Genomic DNA, 16,197 nt, shown 5'->3' on the forward strand with positions numbered 1-16,197 from the left:
GCTCCCTCATTTCACCCGAAAAGTCCAACTCTCCTCTCTCTGCTTCCTGAAGAGTCCATTTGCATTATTCTTTTATTGAGGCCAAAGAGTCCTTAAATCTTTTCTCTTACCTAGAGTGGTACTGTTCACTGTAGTAGGTGACTGCCTCTCTATATAGTGAACAAAAATTATGTGCACTGTGCAGAGAGTCCAAGCAACCACACCTTGGTTTGCAGAGGTAAAAACTAGACCACCTAATGCTCTAATTTTTGTGGTAGCTTGGTCGCGCAGATAGGCTAATCTAGGAGAAGTGTTAAACATTTGTTGTACTCACAGTATCAATAAATGTGGACATACACTCATGAGAATAACTCAAGATCAATTTACCAAAATTCTTACATTTTTTATAATTGTTTTTAAGATCAAGATCATCAAAATTGGGTAAGTACTTTTTAAGTTATGTTTTTTTCTAAGTTTGGCAAAAATAGTCTTTTTGTGCGTAATTACGTACCATAGGAATCAATGGGAGAAAACTAAAACCAGGCAATACTTTTACCAATGTCTCCTTCTGTTTTTAGATCAAGGTCATCGAGGGGTCCTGTGGGCCAGCCAGAGAAGTTCGGAGAGTACCCTATTCAAGAAGGAGCAGCTGCTGAAAGTCTTGGAGCTGGTGCAGGACAGGCAAGAGGGACCACTTAGAAATGCACTTCACAGGCGGACTTCAAAGTGAGTCAGTTGGGTTCACTTAGAGTGTAGAGTTTGCAAGGGGTGGGGGACCCTTAGAGCACAGCTGGTTCTCCGGTGCAGAGGCCAGGGAAGCTGGGTGCAGAGCAGATGAGTCAGCTAAGCTGCGGCAAAGGTGCCCTTGGAACCAGGAGGCAGGTCACTTTGAGGGTGGACTGCAGGTCCGCTCTGGTAGGGGGTTCTTACATGTCCTGAAGTCCCTCGACTAGTGCTTGTGGCTGGTCCTTGGAGGGTCCGGAGCGGACTTTTCTTCTGGGTGTCCAACTTTGGGCTTTCCAGTACCCCTGGCCATTGCACGGTTCAGCCATGCCACCAAACTTAACACACTTGCAGGATTTGTCCTCTCGGTCCATCAGGTGAAATTTGGTCCAGCTGCCACGTCTGGGTCCTTGGTCAACAGTCAGTCAATGAACACTGGTTTCTGCTTCATGGCAGCAGGGAGTGATTCCTTCACTCTGGGGTGAGGTCAGTGTCAATTTTCAGAAGGTTGGAGGTCCTCTGGGGTTTTGTAGAGTCCATCCGCTGTCCAGTCAACCCCTCAGTGGCGATTACGGAGTCCTGGTTGCAGCAGGCAGGGTTTGGCACCTTTTACTTAGTGCAGCAAGACTTTGGTTCTGGAACTTTCGGTCTTCTTTGTTGCTGGACTTCCTGTGTCTGCCGAATCTGAATCTGATCTGTAAGTCTACGGAGGCCAACTTAATACTGATTGGCTATTTTTCTACCATGCAAGATGGAGGAAATCTCGATTCTCCGATCCCGGTGTCATCTGCTGCTAGCCGCAGGGCTGGGTTGAGTTTCAAGGGCGATAAACCCTTTGAAGCTCGCAGGCAGGGCTTTGCATATTCCTGGGCAAGGAGGTGTAACACCTCTTCCCAGGAAGGGCTTTGTTTTCTGGACTCAGCGAGCACAAGCTCTCACCCCAGGGTTCCAAAATCTTGTCGGGTGATGGCACGCTTGTGATCGGCCAGCAACCATGCCAGGGTAAGTTAGCTTTTGACGGGATCACCTCTAAGGTGGCCCCTGGGTACATTTTGCAATAAATCCAAAACTGGTGCAAGTTTGTATTTATTGTTCTGAGTTGTTTGATACCAAAACAACCCAGGGTTCAGAGTGGCCATCATGTAACTGGGAAACTCTTACTGACCAGTGTCCAGCACATGCATTTAAAATGGCTGCTCTGCACACTTACTATGTTCCAGGTTTGGCAAGGACATAGTAGTGGCATAACGCTCATGCATCTAGGCCCACACATGCAGTAGAGTGCACCATGCCTTGGGGCTAAAATGCCTGCCAAAGGGGTGACTTACCTATATTGCATGCAGTGTGTAGAGGACAGGTCACACAAGCTGTGTGCCATGCTAGTTTTGCATTTTAGGATTGCATCAGGACACACAGCCTGCAATGGCATTGTTCTGTGCACTTGGATGCATGGTCCCTGAGGGTGGCACAATCTGTGCTGCTGCCCTCAGGGGCCTACCTTTAGTACCCCATGTACTGGGTACCTGAGTATCATTTATAGTGGGAGATAACGGTGTTGTCAATTGTGCCAATTGTAGCAAAGTACCATCTTTCTTGGCATGTTATCCCCAATTTCTGCCTGTTTGTCAGTATGTTTTGCCTGTCTCACTGGGATCCCGCTAGCCAGGACCCCAGTGCTCATAGTTTGTGGCCTAAAGTGTGTGTTATCAGTAGTGCTTAACTGTGTCACTGAAGTTCTGTTAACCAGAACTCCAGTGCTTATGCTCTCTCTACTTCCAAATTAGCCACTATAGTTTAGTGACTTCATATTCCAATTCCAATTGACACACTGGACCTCCCATTATAAGTCTTTAGTATATGGTACCTAGGTACCCAAGACATTGGGGTTCCAGGAGATCCTTATGGGCTGCAGCATTTCATTTGCCACCCATAAGGAGCTCACACAAACCTTTTTTCAGGACTGCCAATGCAGCCTGAGTAAAATAGTGCCCACACTATTTCACAGCCATTTTCACTGCACTTACGTAACTTATAAGTCACCTATATGTCTAACCTTCATTTACTGAAGGCTAGGTGCAAAGTTACTAAGTGTGAGGGCACTCTTGCACTAGCAAAGGTGCCCCCACACTGTCCAGGGCCAATTCCCCAGACTTCGTGAGTGCGGAGATACCATTATACGCGTGCACTACATATAGGTCAATATCTACATGTAGCTTCACAATGGTAATTCCGAATATGGCCATGTGAGGTGTCTAAGATCATGGAATTGTCCCCCACATTCCAAATATGATATTGGGAGGCCAATCCCATGCATCCTGGGGGCTCCACCATAGACCCCCAGTACTGCCAAACCAGATCTCTGAGGTTTGCACTGCAGCTTCAGCTGCTGCCACCTCACAGACAGGTTTCTGCCCTCCTGTGGACTCAGAAGCTCAGTCCCAGGAAGGCAGAACAATGCCTTTCCTTTGGGAGAAAGGTGTTACCCCCTCCCCCTTTGGAAATAGGTGTCACAGGCAAGGGGTGGCCTCCCAAAGCCTCTGGAAATGCTTTGAAGGGCACAGGTGGTGTCCTCCTTGCATAAGCCAGTCTACACCGGTTCAGAGACCCCCAGTCCCAGCACTGGCACAAAACTAGACAAAGGAAAGAGGAGTGACCACTCCTCTGTCCATCACCACCCTAAGGGTGGTGCCCAGAGCTCCTCCAGTGTGTCCCTGGCATTAGCCATCTTGTTTTCCAAGGTGTGGGGACACTCTGGAGATCTCCGAGTGGCCAGTGCCAGCAGGTTACGTCAGAGACCCCTACTGATAGGTGCATACCTTGGTAGGTAGCCAATCCCCCTCTCAGGGCTATTTGGGGTCCCTGCAAGACTCCTCCAGGAATCCTCTGCATCCTCTGCTTCAGCTTCTGACTGTCCGATCAACCGCAGACTGCTCCAGGAACCGCTGTAACTGCAACAAAGTATCCAGGATGACTCCACTGACCTGCAACTTCAGCTCCAGCAGCATTTGCAACAGTTTCCAAGGTGTGCTCGCTCTGAGGACTCCCTGTCTTCACCCTGCACCAGAAGAACTGAAGGAATCTCCCCTGGAGTGACAGAGTCACTTGCCTGCTCCTGCAGGCACCTTCTGCGACAACGACCTGTTGCTGGGACTCCTCTCCTGATGACGAGCGTGCTCCCTGGAACACAGGTGTTGGACCAACACGACCCAGACTGTCCTAAGGTCCAGGTGTCCAAATTTGGAGGAGGTAAGAGCTTGCCTTCCCGATTTGCGACAGTACCCCTGTGCACTGAGTCATTCCCAGCTCCTTGGGCTTCTGTGCACTTCTTCCAAGAATCCTTCATGCACAGTGTAGCCCAGGCCCCAAGCACTCCATCCTGTGAGGCACAACTTGCTGAGTTGTTCTCCGGCGGCGTGGGACCTTCTTTTGTTGTACTGCACCAACCGCATTTTGCATCTTCTTTGACCCCGTGTCCTGGGATTCCCGTGGGTGCTGCCTGGTCATCTGTCGGCTCTTTCCAGTGTGGGGAGCCCCCTCTGCCTCCTCAGTCTGCGTTGAGGACCCCAGGCCCCTCCTGGGTCCAGGCAGTGCCATTTTGAGGCAAACTGCGACCTTGCGTGAACCAAGGCTTGTTGGACGAATACAGCTACGCTAACAGCCTGCATCCAACATCTCGACATGGGACACCTACTGCACCACGCAGGAACCTGCAGCCATCTTCTTTGGTGCTCTTCTGCAGACTTCTTCTAACCGGAGAATCCTCTTTTGCACCATCTTCTAGGTTGGCAGGGCCTACTGTCCTTCCTGGAATCTTTTGCGACTTCTGGACTTGGTCTCCTCTAATCATGCCCAGGAATCCACCAATTGTTGATTGCAGTCTTACTTTGTTCTTGTAATATCTCTTATCACGACTTGCAGTGTGTCCTGAGGAAAGATGCAGTACTTTACACCTACTTTCCTGGGCTCTGATGTGGGGTATTTTCCTTACCTTTGGTGTTATTTTACACTCCCAGTGCCCCTCTACACACTACACTTGTCAAGGGGGGGGAATTTGTGATTCGAATTCCACTTTCTTAGTATAGGGTTTGTGTTGCCCCTAGGCCTATTGCATTCTAATGTATTTTCTACTGCTTGCACTATTCAATGACTATTTACTTACCTGATTTTGGTCTCTAGTGTATATTATGTGTATAATATCAGAAGGAGTATTGCCTCCAAGATATTTTTGGTAACACTGAGTATTGTCTTTTATTGTGTATAAGTACTGTGTAACTATAGAGGAATTGTAGGAGCTTTGCATGTCTCCTAGTTCAGACTAAGCTGCTCTGCTACAGCTACCCCTAGACAGCCTAAGCTGCTAGAACACTACTACATTTCACTAATAAGGTGATAACTGGACCTGGTATAAGATGTAAGTACTTTAGGTACCCTCTAAAAACCAGACCAGCCTCCTACACCAATGCATCACAACAGTCTTGGGAAAGAGATCTAGCCCAGTGAATCTGGTTAGCAGGGATATTGGGCACTAACAGCTTTGAAACTACATCAAATACCAGGCAAAAAGTGGGGGGCTACCCATGGCAAATGAGGCACTTTCCCACAACTGTTAATATACATTACAAATAAAGAAAGGATGTGCCCTCCTTCCACAGTATGGCTAAGAGCAAAATGTCCCCATCAAATACATTCCAATCAACTTCTTTACTCTGTCTATCTACTCCCCCTTGATAACTACTCTAACCTCACACCCCTATCTGCAACATGTTCAATTCAACTTAGACTTAATGCAGAGCACCGCATTGTTACATGCAGTCTTCCGTGAATCCATTAGATCATACATTTTCTTGACCTTGCAGTTAGTAAATCATAGGCCCACATTCTGGACCACAATGTTGCTTTCTTGTCACTATGCCCACTGTTAATACTAGTGTCCTAACATAGGAAAAGGTTCATCTCCAGTGTGCTCATCAAATGTGTGTAGTTTTATAGCTTTGAGTCACCATGCTATAAACCTTCTATTACTAACCGTTCTGAACTTAAATATTCCACTTTCCAGTAGCCATTGATCACCAACCACGAGGAACTACTCCAAGCACGTATAAACAACATAATTACCTGAACCACACGATCCTGCAACCCTGCTACAATAAACAGCTCTTCCGTTTCTACATCAAGAATAAAATTAGCGCGGATTGATTTTGGGAGATCCTGCAACATAAGGCATATTAAATATCAGAAAAAACAACAGCATCTTTGCATCTGTTTGTACACAGTTAGGACACTTGAAAGAAAGCTATATTTAATGTGCTACAACAGTGTCACTGCCAGTCATTCAAAGTCACTGGAGGACACAATCATTCTCTGCCACTGCCAGGCACCATGGCATTAATTTTCATAACTGTTTGGTAAAATGTCTAAATTTTCTTATGAATATGCCCTCCTATCTGCCCTGCAGCTCAGTTATCGCTATGAAGAATATCATTCAGAAATGTATTACATTTATTCAGTGGCACTGTATGGTTGTCTACTGCTAATCATGGATCTATACCAATGGTGTATTGTTGTGCTCAATCGTTTGGTGACGTTGGGACCTCATTCATATATCTTTGCACTTAATATGGGGGTGGTAAAAGCGCATTTATAATGTCAGGAATATACCTACTGCACTTTACCAAGACAAACATTTAGTCCCTCCCACATCAACCAAACACAACAGCCCTTGCGCACCATAATCACCACCCAACACCCTAAAAAAATATAACTAAGCACTCGTGCATTCTGAATTAAAACTGCCTGTCCTGTTTTCGTTAAAAAAAGTGCCAACATTAGAAGCATACTACTAGACTTCATGAGAGAGTGACCTCGCCTGAGCCTACACTGTGGGACCTTTCCCCTATTAAAGGTCATTACTCTTGCATAAATTTAGGTTAATACCACCTGACGTATAACCAAAACGTTGATATTCGCCTAAGATATATATGGATCTTTAACCAACATAAAACATACAACGCTAAGAATATTATCTATCCATGTGGTCTTAACATCGTGGCCATGACAACCAGTCAATTTCACCCAACTAAAAGTAAGGATATCAGAGCACAGAAGCAATAACCAGGAAATAAAAACCTATGACCAAACTGACGACTCACTTTGTGGAAAGTAATCACACAACAGATCCACTGAGATGGATAGTACTTAAACACCTTTGTAATATGTTACCATGTGGTGAATTTTAACTAGACAGGTGACACAGACAATGGCTGGTGCGCATCCAGAAACATGCAGAGCTATATTAACCACATAGTGCTCAATTGTTTTGAAATACTTTCAGAATCATTACAATAAATAATATAGGTATCACATGAATGCAGAAACCGGTTGTGGTCAAAAACTGGAAATGTCAAATTGTAAAGCCTGGCAACCTGATGGTGACAGTATCAACCGAACGTACCGTTTCACCAAATGTTTTTGGTTACCTAATGATTTATACAGCAAGTGACATCTAATTTTCTGTAATGTTTGAGAATGCATTTGCCACATTACGTAAATGATTAATCAAACATATCAAGGGAAGTACAAGTTACTTACCTTCGGCAATGATATATCTGGTAGAGACATATTCTAGTTGCAGATTCCTTACCTTAGAATTTTCCCCCAGGCGTCAGACTGGATCTGTATATTTTTCTTCAATACCCTTGGACGTCATTAGGCGGCGTCGGTCAACTACGCAGGTGTTGTGATGACATCAGGAGTAGTACCAGACGCCGCCTCAGCGCAGTGACGTCAGTATCTTTTCACAACTTTCCACGCCAAAGCACAGAGCTGTGAAGAACACTGATATTGGTATGCAAGAGCTAAGGCCCTGAATGGGGAAGCTCTGTCCCTAGAAGTTAGTTGGCAAGTGGGGAGGATGGGTGAGTCAGTAAGGAATCTGCAACTAGAATATGTCCCTACCAGATATATCGTTACCGAAGGTAAGAGTCTGTACATGTGATAGAGACATCTAGTTGCAGATTCCTTACCTTAGAATAGATACCCAAGCAATGCCATCCTTGTAGGTGGGCTGCAAACCAAGATCATACTAGAAAGTCCTGCAGGACTGAACGACCAATGTAGCCGTACCTACGGACCCGACTATCCAGGCAGCAATGTTTAGTAAATGTGTGCAGGGATGCCTATGTTGCTGCCTGGCAGATATCCAGGACAGGAACTCCGTGTGCTAGCGCTGTGGAAGTAGCAGTTGCTGTGGTGGAATGAGCGCGCAAGCCCTCAGGGGGCTGCTTCTTTGCCAAAGCGTAGCACATCTTGATGCAAAGAAGGACCCACCGTGAGATGGTACGTTTTTGCACTGCCTTCCCTTTCTTCGCAACCACATATCCAACAAAGAGATGATCGTCCACCCAGAATTTTTTAGTACGATTGAGATAGAACACCAATGCTCTTCTTGGATCCAGGCGGTGGAGTCTCTCCTCCTCATGAGAAGGATGTGGAGGTGCGTAAAAAGTATACAAAGTGATGGATTGGCCTACTTGAAAAGGTGTAACAACTTTGGGACGAGAGGAAGCCTTAGTGCGTAATACCACTTTGTCAGGGCGCACAGACAAAAATGGGGGCTTAGAAGATAGAGCCTGAAGCTCACTTACTCTGCAAACAGAAGTGATGGCAACAAGAAAAACAGTTTTGAAAGTAAGGAGCCATAAGGGATAATTGTGCATTGGCTCAAAGGGAGCACACATTAAGTAAGTAAGGACAAGATTGAGGTCCCACTGAGGCATGATAAACAGAGTGGGAGGAAACAAATGGGTGAGGCCCTTAAATAATCTACTAACAATAGGAGACTTAAAGAGTGAAGGCTGATCAGGCAACCTAAGAAAGGCTGATATAGCTGATAAATAGCCTTTAAGGGTGCCCAAAGCAGAGCCCTGCTGGGCCAAAGAAAGAATGAACAAAAGAACCTCAGAAAGAGGAGCAGAGAGGGGATCAACAGATTTGTTGGTACACCATGCCACAAACTTATGCCAACGACAGGCGTATACTGTTTTGGTGGAGGAATGCCTGGCTGCCAAGATTACATCACAGACATCAGGTAGAAGGTCAAAAGCGGTCAACTGCCATCGCTCAATCTCCACCATGAAGGCGGAGATTGGACAGGTTCAGGTGGAGAACCGTCCCCTGTTGCTGTAACAGAAGAGCCTTCCGGAGGGGCAGTCTGATTGGAGGATCAGTGGCCATGCTAAGTAGCTATGGAAACCATACTCTCTGTGCCAAGTCCAGAGACACCAAGATTACTTGGGCCTGGTGGTTCTTGATCTTCTTGAGAACTCTGGACAGAAATGGTATAGGCGGAAAGGCGTACAGAAGGCCGGAGGCCCACTCGAAACTAAAAGCGTCACCAAGCGAGTGCTGCCTTGGAAACTCCAAAGCTCAAAACAGCTGACATTGCGTGTTCTCTGAGGAGGTGAACAGATCTAAACCAAGGATCTCCATACTGCTGAAAGTGACCTTGCGGCACCTCCGGATGGAGACGCCACTCATGATCGGTCATGCATCAACGGCTGAGTTTGTCTGCTCTGACGTTCAGAGAGCCCACCAGATGTTAAACCACCAGGGTGATGTCCTGATGTGCCAGCTATGTCCAGAGGCATAGCGCCTCCTGACAAATGGTCCAGGATCCTACTCTGCCCTGTTTGTTGCAGTATCACATGACAGTAGTGTTGTCTGTGAACACTTGCACCACTTTCCCTTTGAGAGAGGGAAGGAATGCCTTCAACGCAAGCTCGATCACCCGGAGCTCCAGAAGACTGATATGGAGTCCAGATTCCGCCAGAGACTAGAGGCCTCTGATCTCTGCCTCTCCCATGTGGCCGCTCCATCCCAGAACTGACGCATCCGTCAATATGGATAGATCTGGTTGGGGAAGGGAGAGGGATCTGCTGTTGACCCAATGCCGATTCGAAAGCCACCTCTGCAGGTCTTTCGCAGTCCCCTCTGAGATCTGGACCATGTCAGAAAGATTTCCCTGATTCTGCGCCCACTGGAACTTCAAGTCCCACTGCGGAGTCCGCATATGCCATCTGGCCTGTGTCACTAGCAGGATGCAGGAGGTGAAGAGGCCCAGCAGCCTCAGAGTCAGTCTCACTGAAACCCAAGATAGAGGCTGAAAGATCAGAATCATAGCCTGAATATCCAGAACTCGCTTTTCAGGAGGAAAGGCCAGAAACTGCACTGTGTCCACAACAGCTCCGATGAAAGGTAGCATCTGAGAGGGAGTCAGGTGTAACTTTGGCACATTTATAGTGAACCCCAGCATGTGCAGGAGGTTCGCCGTAGTCTGAAGGTAGGAGATGACTCTCTGGGGGCAAGTCCACCTTCAACAGCCAGTCGCCGAGGTAGGGGAGGACTGAAACCCCCAACCTGCGCAGATGAGCTGCAACCACTGCCATCACTTTCGTGAACACCCAAGGGGCGCTGGTAAGGATGAAGGGTAGCACAGTAAATTGAAATTGCTCGTGACCTACAATGAATCGTAGGTAACGCCTGTGGGCAGGCAGGATAGGAATATGGAAATAAGCATCCTGCAAGTCCAATGCTACCATCCAGTCTATTGGGTCCAAGGCAGACAGGGCCTGAGCTGGGTGAGCATTTTGAATTTCTCCTTCTTGAGGAAGAGATTGAGGGCCCGAAGATCTAGGATAGGACATAAGCCCTTGTCTTTTTTGGGCACCAGACAGTAGCAGGAATAACTACCACGGCCTACTCCTGGCACAGGGACCCTCTCTATGGCTCCCTTGGCCAAGAGAACTGCGGCTTCCTGGCAGAGAAGTGCCAAATGATGCTCCGGTATATGGCTGAATGATGGAGGGATGGCTGGTCGGGCAGACTCGAAGGGGAGGGAGTAGCCCGTCCGAACCATCTGCAAAACCCACTTGTCCGTAGTGATGGATTCCTAGTGGGGCAAGTGATGGCAAATCCTGCAGCCAACTGGACCAGAGTGAGGGAATGGACTAGGAGGGTTTGGAGGCTGCAGCAAGGTCGGAGGTGGACTGGGCAGACCTCTGGTTCCCTGCCCCACGACCATGTGGGATTCCCCGTCGCCGGTTACGTAGCGACTGAACAGCATGAGTGGCACAATGGCTGGGAAAGGGCCGTGACAGGGAGCCCCCTTCGTGTCCACTAAAGAGGCGAGAGACGAGGTGCAGTTGAAAGGCTGAGGGACCGAGCCAAAGCCCGGGAGTCCTTGAACATCTCCAGCGCCGAGTCCACTGTGTCCCCAAAGAGACGGGAGCCATCAAAGGGCATGCCCATAAGGGTCTGTTGGACATCCCCGGAGAAACCAGATGTTCGTAACCAGGTGGGGTGCCTCAAGGCCACCGTCGTCGCAACCGATCTACCAAGAGAGTCGGTCTTGTCCAGCCCACGTCCGATAGTGAACTTTACTGCATCTCTCCCATCGGTAACAGCTTGGGAGACAACAGCATGGGCCTCCTCCAGTATCTGCGGCAAGACTTGAGCGACCGTATCCCACAGAGAGGCTCTAAAGGCATGCAGTGTTCACTGCCTGCAGCGCTAGACTGAAGAAAGAAAACATCTTCTTCCCAAATTGTTCCAGCCTTTTTGACTTCCTATCCAGGGTTGCAGAAGGGACTGCGCCAGAGGATGAGGATGCCTGGATAACAAGGCTCTCAGGGATGGGGTGTTGGGACAGGAATTTAGGGTTGTTCAGGGCGGACCGATGGCGCGTGCGATGGCACTGTTCACAGGAGCCCCTTTGTTGGGTCTGGACCAAGTATCCAAAAGGACATCGGTGAGGGATAATTGAATGGAAGAAGAGGGTCAGAGGTGGAAGCCCCTGGTTGAAGCACCTCCGTCAGGAGATTAGACCTGACCTGAACAGAAGGCAGCTCCAAGCCAAGGACCTCAGCTCCCATACTAACCACCATGGAATAAGTAGCTCCCTTCGCCGTAGCCACAGTAGGAGACCGCATGTCAGCGTCTGGAGAGGTATCCAGACCACTGGCCTCACCCAACTCCTGTGCCCAGTCCAAGATAGATTCATCCTTGTATTCATAAGGGTCCAGGGACCCCTCCAATCCTTCCTCCAGTTCAAACTCACAAGAATAAGGGTCAGAATCCAAACTGGAGTGAATAGGCCCCATCAAAGAAGGAGGCGGCGTCGGCCGATGCCGTTCCAACTCTGAGTCGTCGGGGATCAGGATCTGGTCAATGTTGATAGTGGGCATCACCGATGGTGGGAGTGTCGACATTCGAACGGGCGCCGGGGAAGGTCTTGATGGTACGACTGGGGTTGGTACTGATCCGGGAGCGGATCTGGAGTGGACTTTGACAACCAGAGCTGCCGGTGCGGACCCTGAAGGCGCTCCAACTGAACCTCCAGAGCCCGAAGGCACCGTAACGGGGTCAGACTGCCCACAAATGAGGCACATGGCCTCATAGTATTCCTTTAATTGGGCAGAGGACGACTCGGCTCCCAAAAACTCGGGGAGGCTCAGAGCGGACCCAAAAGCAGACTACGAAAATGGAGGCCTAGAGCGCCGACGCTCCTCGCGCGTTGCATCAGCCGAGCGACAGGGTGCGGTCGAAGGATAAAGAGATTTGTTCGATCACTTTTTCTTCTTATTATTCTTCTTACCTTGACCCGAAGACTTTGGGAAGGCGAGTGGTGGTGGCTCCTCTTGAGCGAGACCGGACAATGTGGAGTCAAGTGCTAGGCTGCCATAAGCTTGAGGGACCGCTTCCTCAAGGCCTTCGTGTGCATTGCCCAGCACTTGGAGCACGACTTCGGGTCGTGGTCGTGCTCCAGGCACCACAAACAGACCAGATTCAGATCCGTCACCAACATCATGCAAGGTTTGAAGCCGGTCCTCTGGACATCTCGACGCACCAAAACCTCACCAAAAATTCAACAAAAAGGTCAAAGCAGTCAAAAAATGACTAGGGGAGCTCTCCGGATCAGCGTGTGGCATGGAAAGAAAAGAACTGACTTCACTGCACTGAGGTGGGGTCTATGTACTACTCCTGATGTCATCACTGCATCTAAGATGCCAACAACGCCTGCTAAGTCGACCGACACCACCTATTGACATGCACGGGTATTGCTCGAAGAAAAATCTCCGGAGCCAATCTGATGCCTGGGGGAAAATTATTAGGTAAGGAATCTGCAACTAGAAGTCTCCATCAGATAAGAGTTAACAACGTAGACAAAAGTTGATTATTCAATGTCCATGTTTTATCACAAATATTTCATATTCATGCTTGCTACAGGAAGAAGTTTGCTTGTGTTTTGTAACAAGAATTTCAGCCAATATGTGTTTCCTCCTGTGATAGCGTATCTACGTAACTGCTGCCAATGTCATCACTGCAACTTCTAGAGGTAGCAAAAAAAGTAATAAAAAAACAATAAGTGGATTTGGCGTGGCCGTGTGGGTTGCTGCATTGGTTGCATTCCCTGGAACTCTGCAAGCAAGCCGGTTTTCCCTGGGCCTTCACCCGCCTTAAAACATGGTGTCACCTCATATCTGATTGAGGGCTTGGTGGAAGGATGGAACATCCACTGAACCGAAATAAAGCAAGAATCAACAGCAAAGCTGAAGGATTCCAACAGTGTGACACCTTCCTTCTGACACTGAGTGTAGATAGCGGCCAGGTCACCATCAATGGATACTTAAGGAAACCCCCACCAGGGTATGTGAGAGGAAAAAGAGGGATTATTTGCCAGTAGGGAATAGTGGTACTTCTGATTAGAACAGCAATGGGAGGGGTGGAGCTGGAGCCTGGATCGCAAGGTATGCAATGGGAGAACACATCACTCCCTTGACTTGAACATTCATTTACGTGCCCTTACACTAGTGACATTAATCAAAGGAGATTTACGTGACGCTTTGTGTCTGTCTCAGCAGTGTTCTTGAGTGCATTGCATTGGAAGGAGCAATTTACCTGGAAGCATACTGAACATTACAGATATGGGGAAAAAGCAGAAGGGTCTAATCCAGTTGACCACAAGTGCTATGCTGAAACAGCCTAGAAGGGTGTTCCCTGTTCCCTTCCACCAGAGACTTCTTTAAAAAAAGGTTCCTAATGGATTAATGGATGCAGAGGGACAACCGAGTGAGGAGGTGTGCACAGCTGAGATGTCAAAGAGAGAAAGGGTGCTTCCAGCTGCTAGGGAGAAAATACATACAAAATATGACAATGGAGATAGGTAGATTGCAGTATTCGAGTTATGCAACTAGAGAAAAAAGTCAATGGCTTTGGAAAAGAGGTTACATGCTGATAATCTGAAAAATGCAGAGACAAAATTGAGAAGGTTGGGAGAGTTCACTGCGCTGCAAACAAAGGTGCAAAAATGTGTACTATTAGTGGCGGCAGGCTTAGAAAAGAAAATGAAATGCATAGAGCATGCAAGACGTGCACAGAACCTATGAGTTCTCGGGTGGCCAGAGATGGATGATACCAAGAACATCATACTGCTGATAGAGACTTTTCACCTGAACAGGTGGACCCAGAACTGGGTGACAGATCCCTGCCTGTTGAAAAAGTGACAAGGCTACCAACAAAGGATGTTCAAGACAGTGGTGGGCAGGGAATGAGGTATGGCTGTGTTGTGCTAAGAGAGGACACAATGTGGGAATAAGCCATTAAAAAAACAAGTTTGTTTCCAAGGTGGAAGGTTATTGGTGTTCCCTGATCTCAATTTACAGTGGCTTTAAAGATATGAAAGTCTTTATGAAGGCTCAGATCTCCGTACTGGGATGAATGTTTGACATTGTTCAGCATTCTGTCCATCACTTGTTTTTTTTTTTTTTTGCATTTGTTGTCTTAAGTGGAACAGGCATGCCCAGACGTGAGCCCTGTGCTCCCCATGTCACTGGAGACAAGCTAGCCTGGCTGATGAAAGGTGATACCCGGAAACTGGTCCCACAATGCTTGTTTTTGGGTCAGGGAGGAACTTGCCTCGTAGTTCAGGCTAAACTGTTCCCATGGGGAACAGGGTCAAGACTTATCTGCATATGGCTAATTCAAAGCTGGAGTGGGGAAAAAAACACAATGGATTAAACCCAGATCTCTGTGACTGGGTGTGAATGTTTGCATTGTTCAGCTTTCCGTCCATCATCTGTTCTTTTTTATTTTGTCGCCCTAAGTGGGAAGGGTAAGTCCAGAAGTGGGTCCCGTGCTCAGTGCACCACTGGATTCAAGCTAGCCTGGCTGATAAGGGGTGATACCCTGGAACTGGTCCCAAGATTCTTGTTTCAAGGCCAGGGAGGACCTGGCCTGGCAGTTTGGGATGTACTGTTCCCCTGGGGAACAGGGTCAAGATTGATTTGCATATGGCTGGGTCCAAACTGGGGTGGCATGGCGGGCAAAAAAACAATGGATTAAACCGATCTCTGTGACTGGGGGTGAATGTTTGCATTGTTCAGAATTCCGTACATCATCTGTTCTCTTTGATTTTATCACCTAAAGTGGAAGGGTATGTCCAGACATGTGTCCCGTGCTCACTGCGCCTCTGGATTTAAGCAAGCCTGTCTGATGAGGGGTGATACCCTGAAACTGGTCCCAGGATGCTTGTTTCTGGTCCAGGGAGGACCTGGCCTGGCAGTTTGGGCTGGACCGTTCCCATGGGGAATAGAGTCAAGATTGATTTGCATATGGCTCTGTCCAAACTGGGGTGGCATGGTGGGCTAAAAAACAATGTTTTAAACTGATCTCTGTGACTGGGGGTGAATGTTTGCATTGTTCAGCATTCCGTCCATCATCTGTTCTTTTTGATTTTATCAACTTAAGTGGGAAGGGTATGTCCAGACGTGGGTCCCGTGCTCACTGCACCACTGGATTCAAGCTAGCCTGGCTGATGAGGGGTGATACCCTGAAACTGGTCCCAGGATGCTTGTTTCTGGTCCAGGGAGGACCTGGCCTGGCAGTTCGGGCTGGACCGTTCCCAAGGGAAATAGAGTCAAGACTGACTTTGCATATGGCTGGGTCCAAACTGGGGTGGCACAGTGGGCAAAAAAATTATGTATTAAACACAGATCTCAATGACTGGGGTGAATGTTTGCATTGTTCAGCATTCTGTCCATCATCTGTTTTTTTGCTCTCATTCCTAAACATGGCAAAGATCCCACTTCTGCACCTTCTACAGCCCAACTGCACTCTTGAACACAAACACCAAGATCTTCACCAATATTCTGGCAAATTGATTGGAGCAATATCTCCCGGGCCTCATTGACATGGTCCAGGTGGGCTTCATCCGTAACTGGCAAGGGGCAGACAATATCCATCACGTCACGCATCTGGAGGAACAATACCACCGTCATAACGTTCCCTCCTGTCTTCTCTCGCTTAACACGGATAAAGCTTTTGATAGGGTTAGCTGGACGTTCCTACGGGCGGTCCATAAAAAGATTTGCCTCAGCCCATACATGATTGCTAAATTTATGGCGTCCTACGGCTCCCCAATGGTCAATCTAGGAAACCGAT

At 47.9% G+C, this 16,197-nt stretch overlaps 1 protein-coding gene across 1 annotated transcript in view; it reads right to left on the reverse strand.

The window, feature by feature from the left end:
- Positions 1-16,197, reverse strand: part of LOC138285009 (uncharacterized) — a 597,004-nt gene that overhangs the window by 140,043 nt on the left and 440,764 nt on the right. Inside the window, exon 16 of the mRNA XM_069224423.1 lies at positions 5,818-5,910. Coding sequence (XP_069080524.1) covers positions 5,818-5,910 — 93 coding nt within the window. The remainder of the gene's footprint in view (positions 1-5,817; positions 5,911-16,197) is intronic.

Source organism: Pleurodeles waltl, chromosome 3_1, assembly GCF_031143425.1.
Source record: "Pleurodeles waltl isolate 20211129_DDA chromosome 3_1, aPleWal1.hap1.20221129, whole genome shotgun sequence".
NCBI classification, from domain to species: Eukaryota; Metazoa; Chordata; class Amphibia; order Caudata; family Salamandridae; genus Pleurodeles; species Pleurodeles waltl.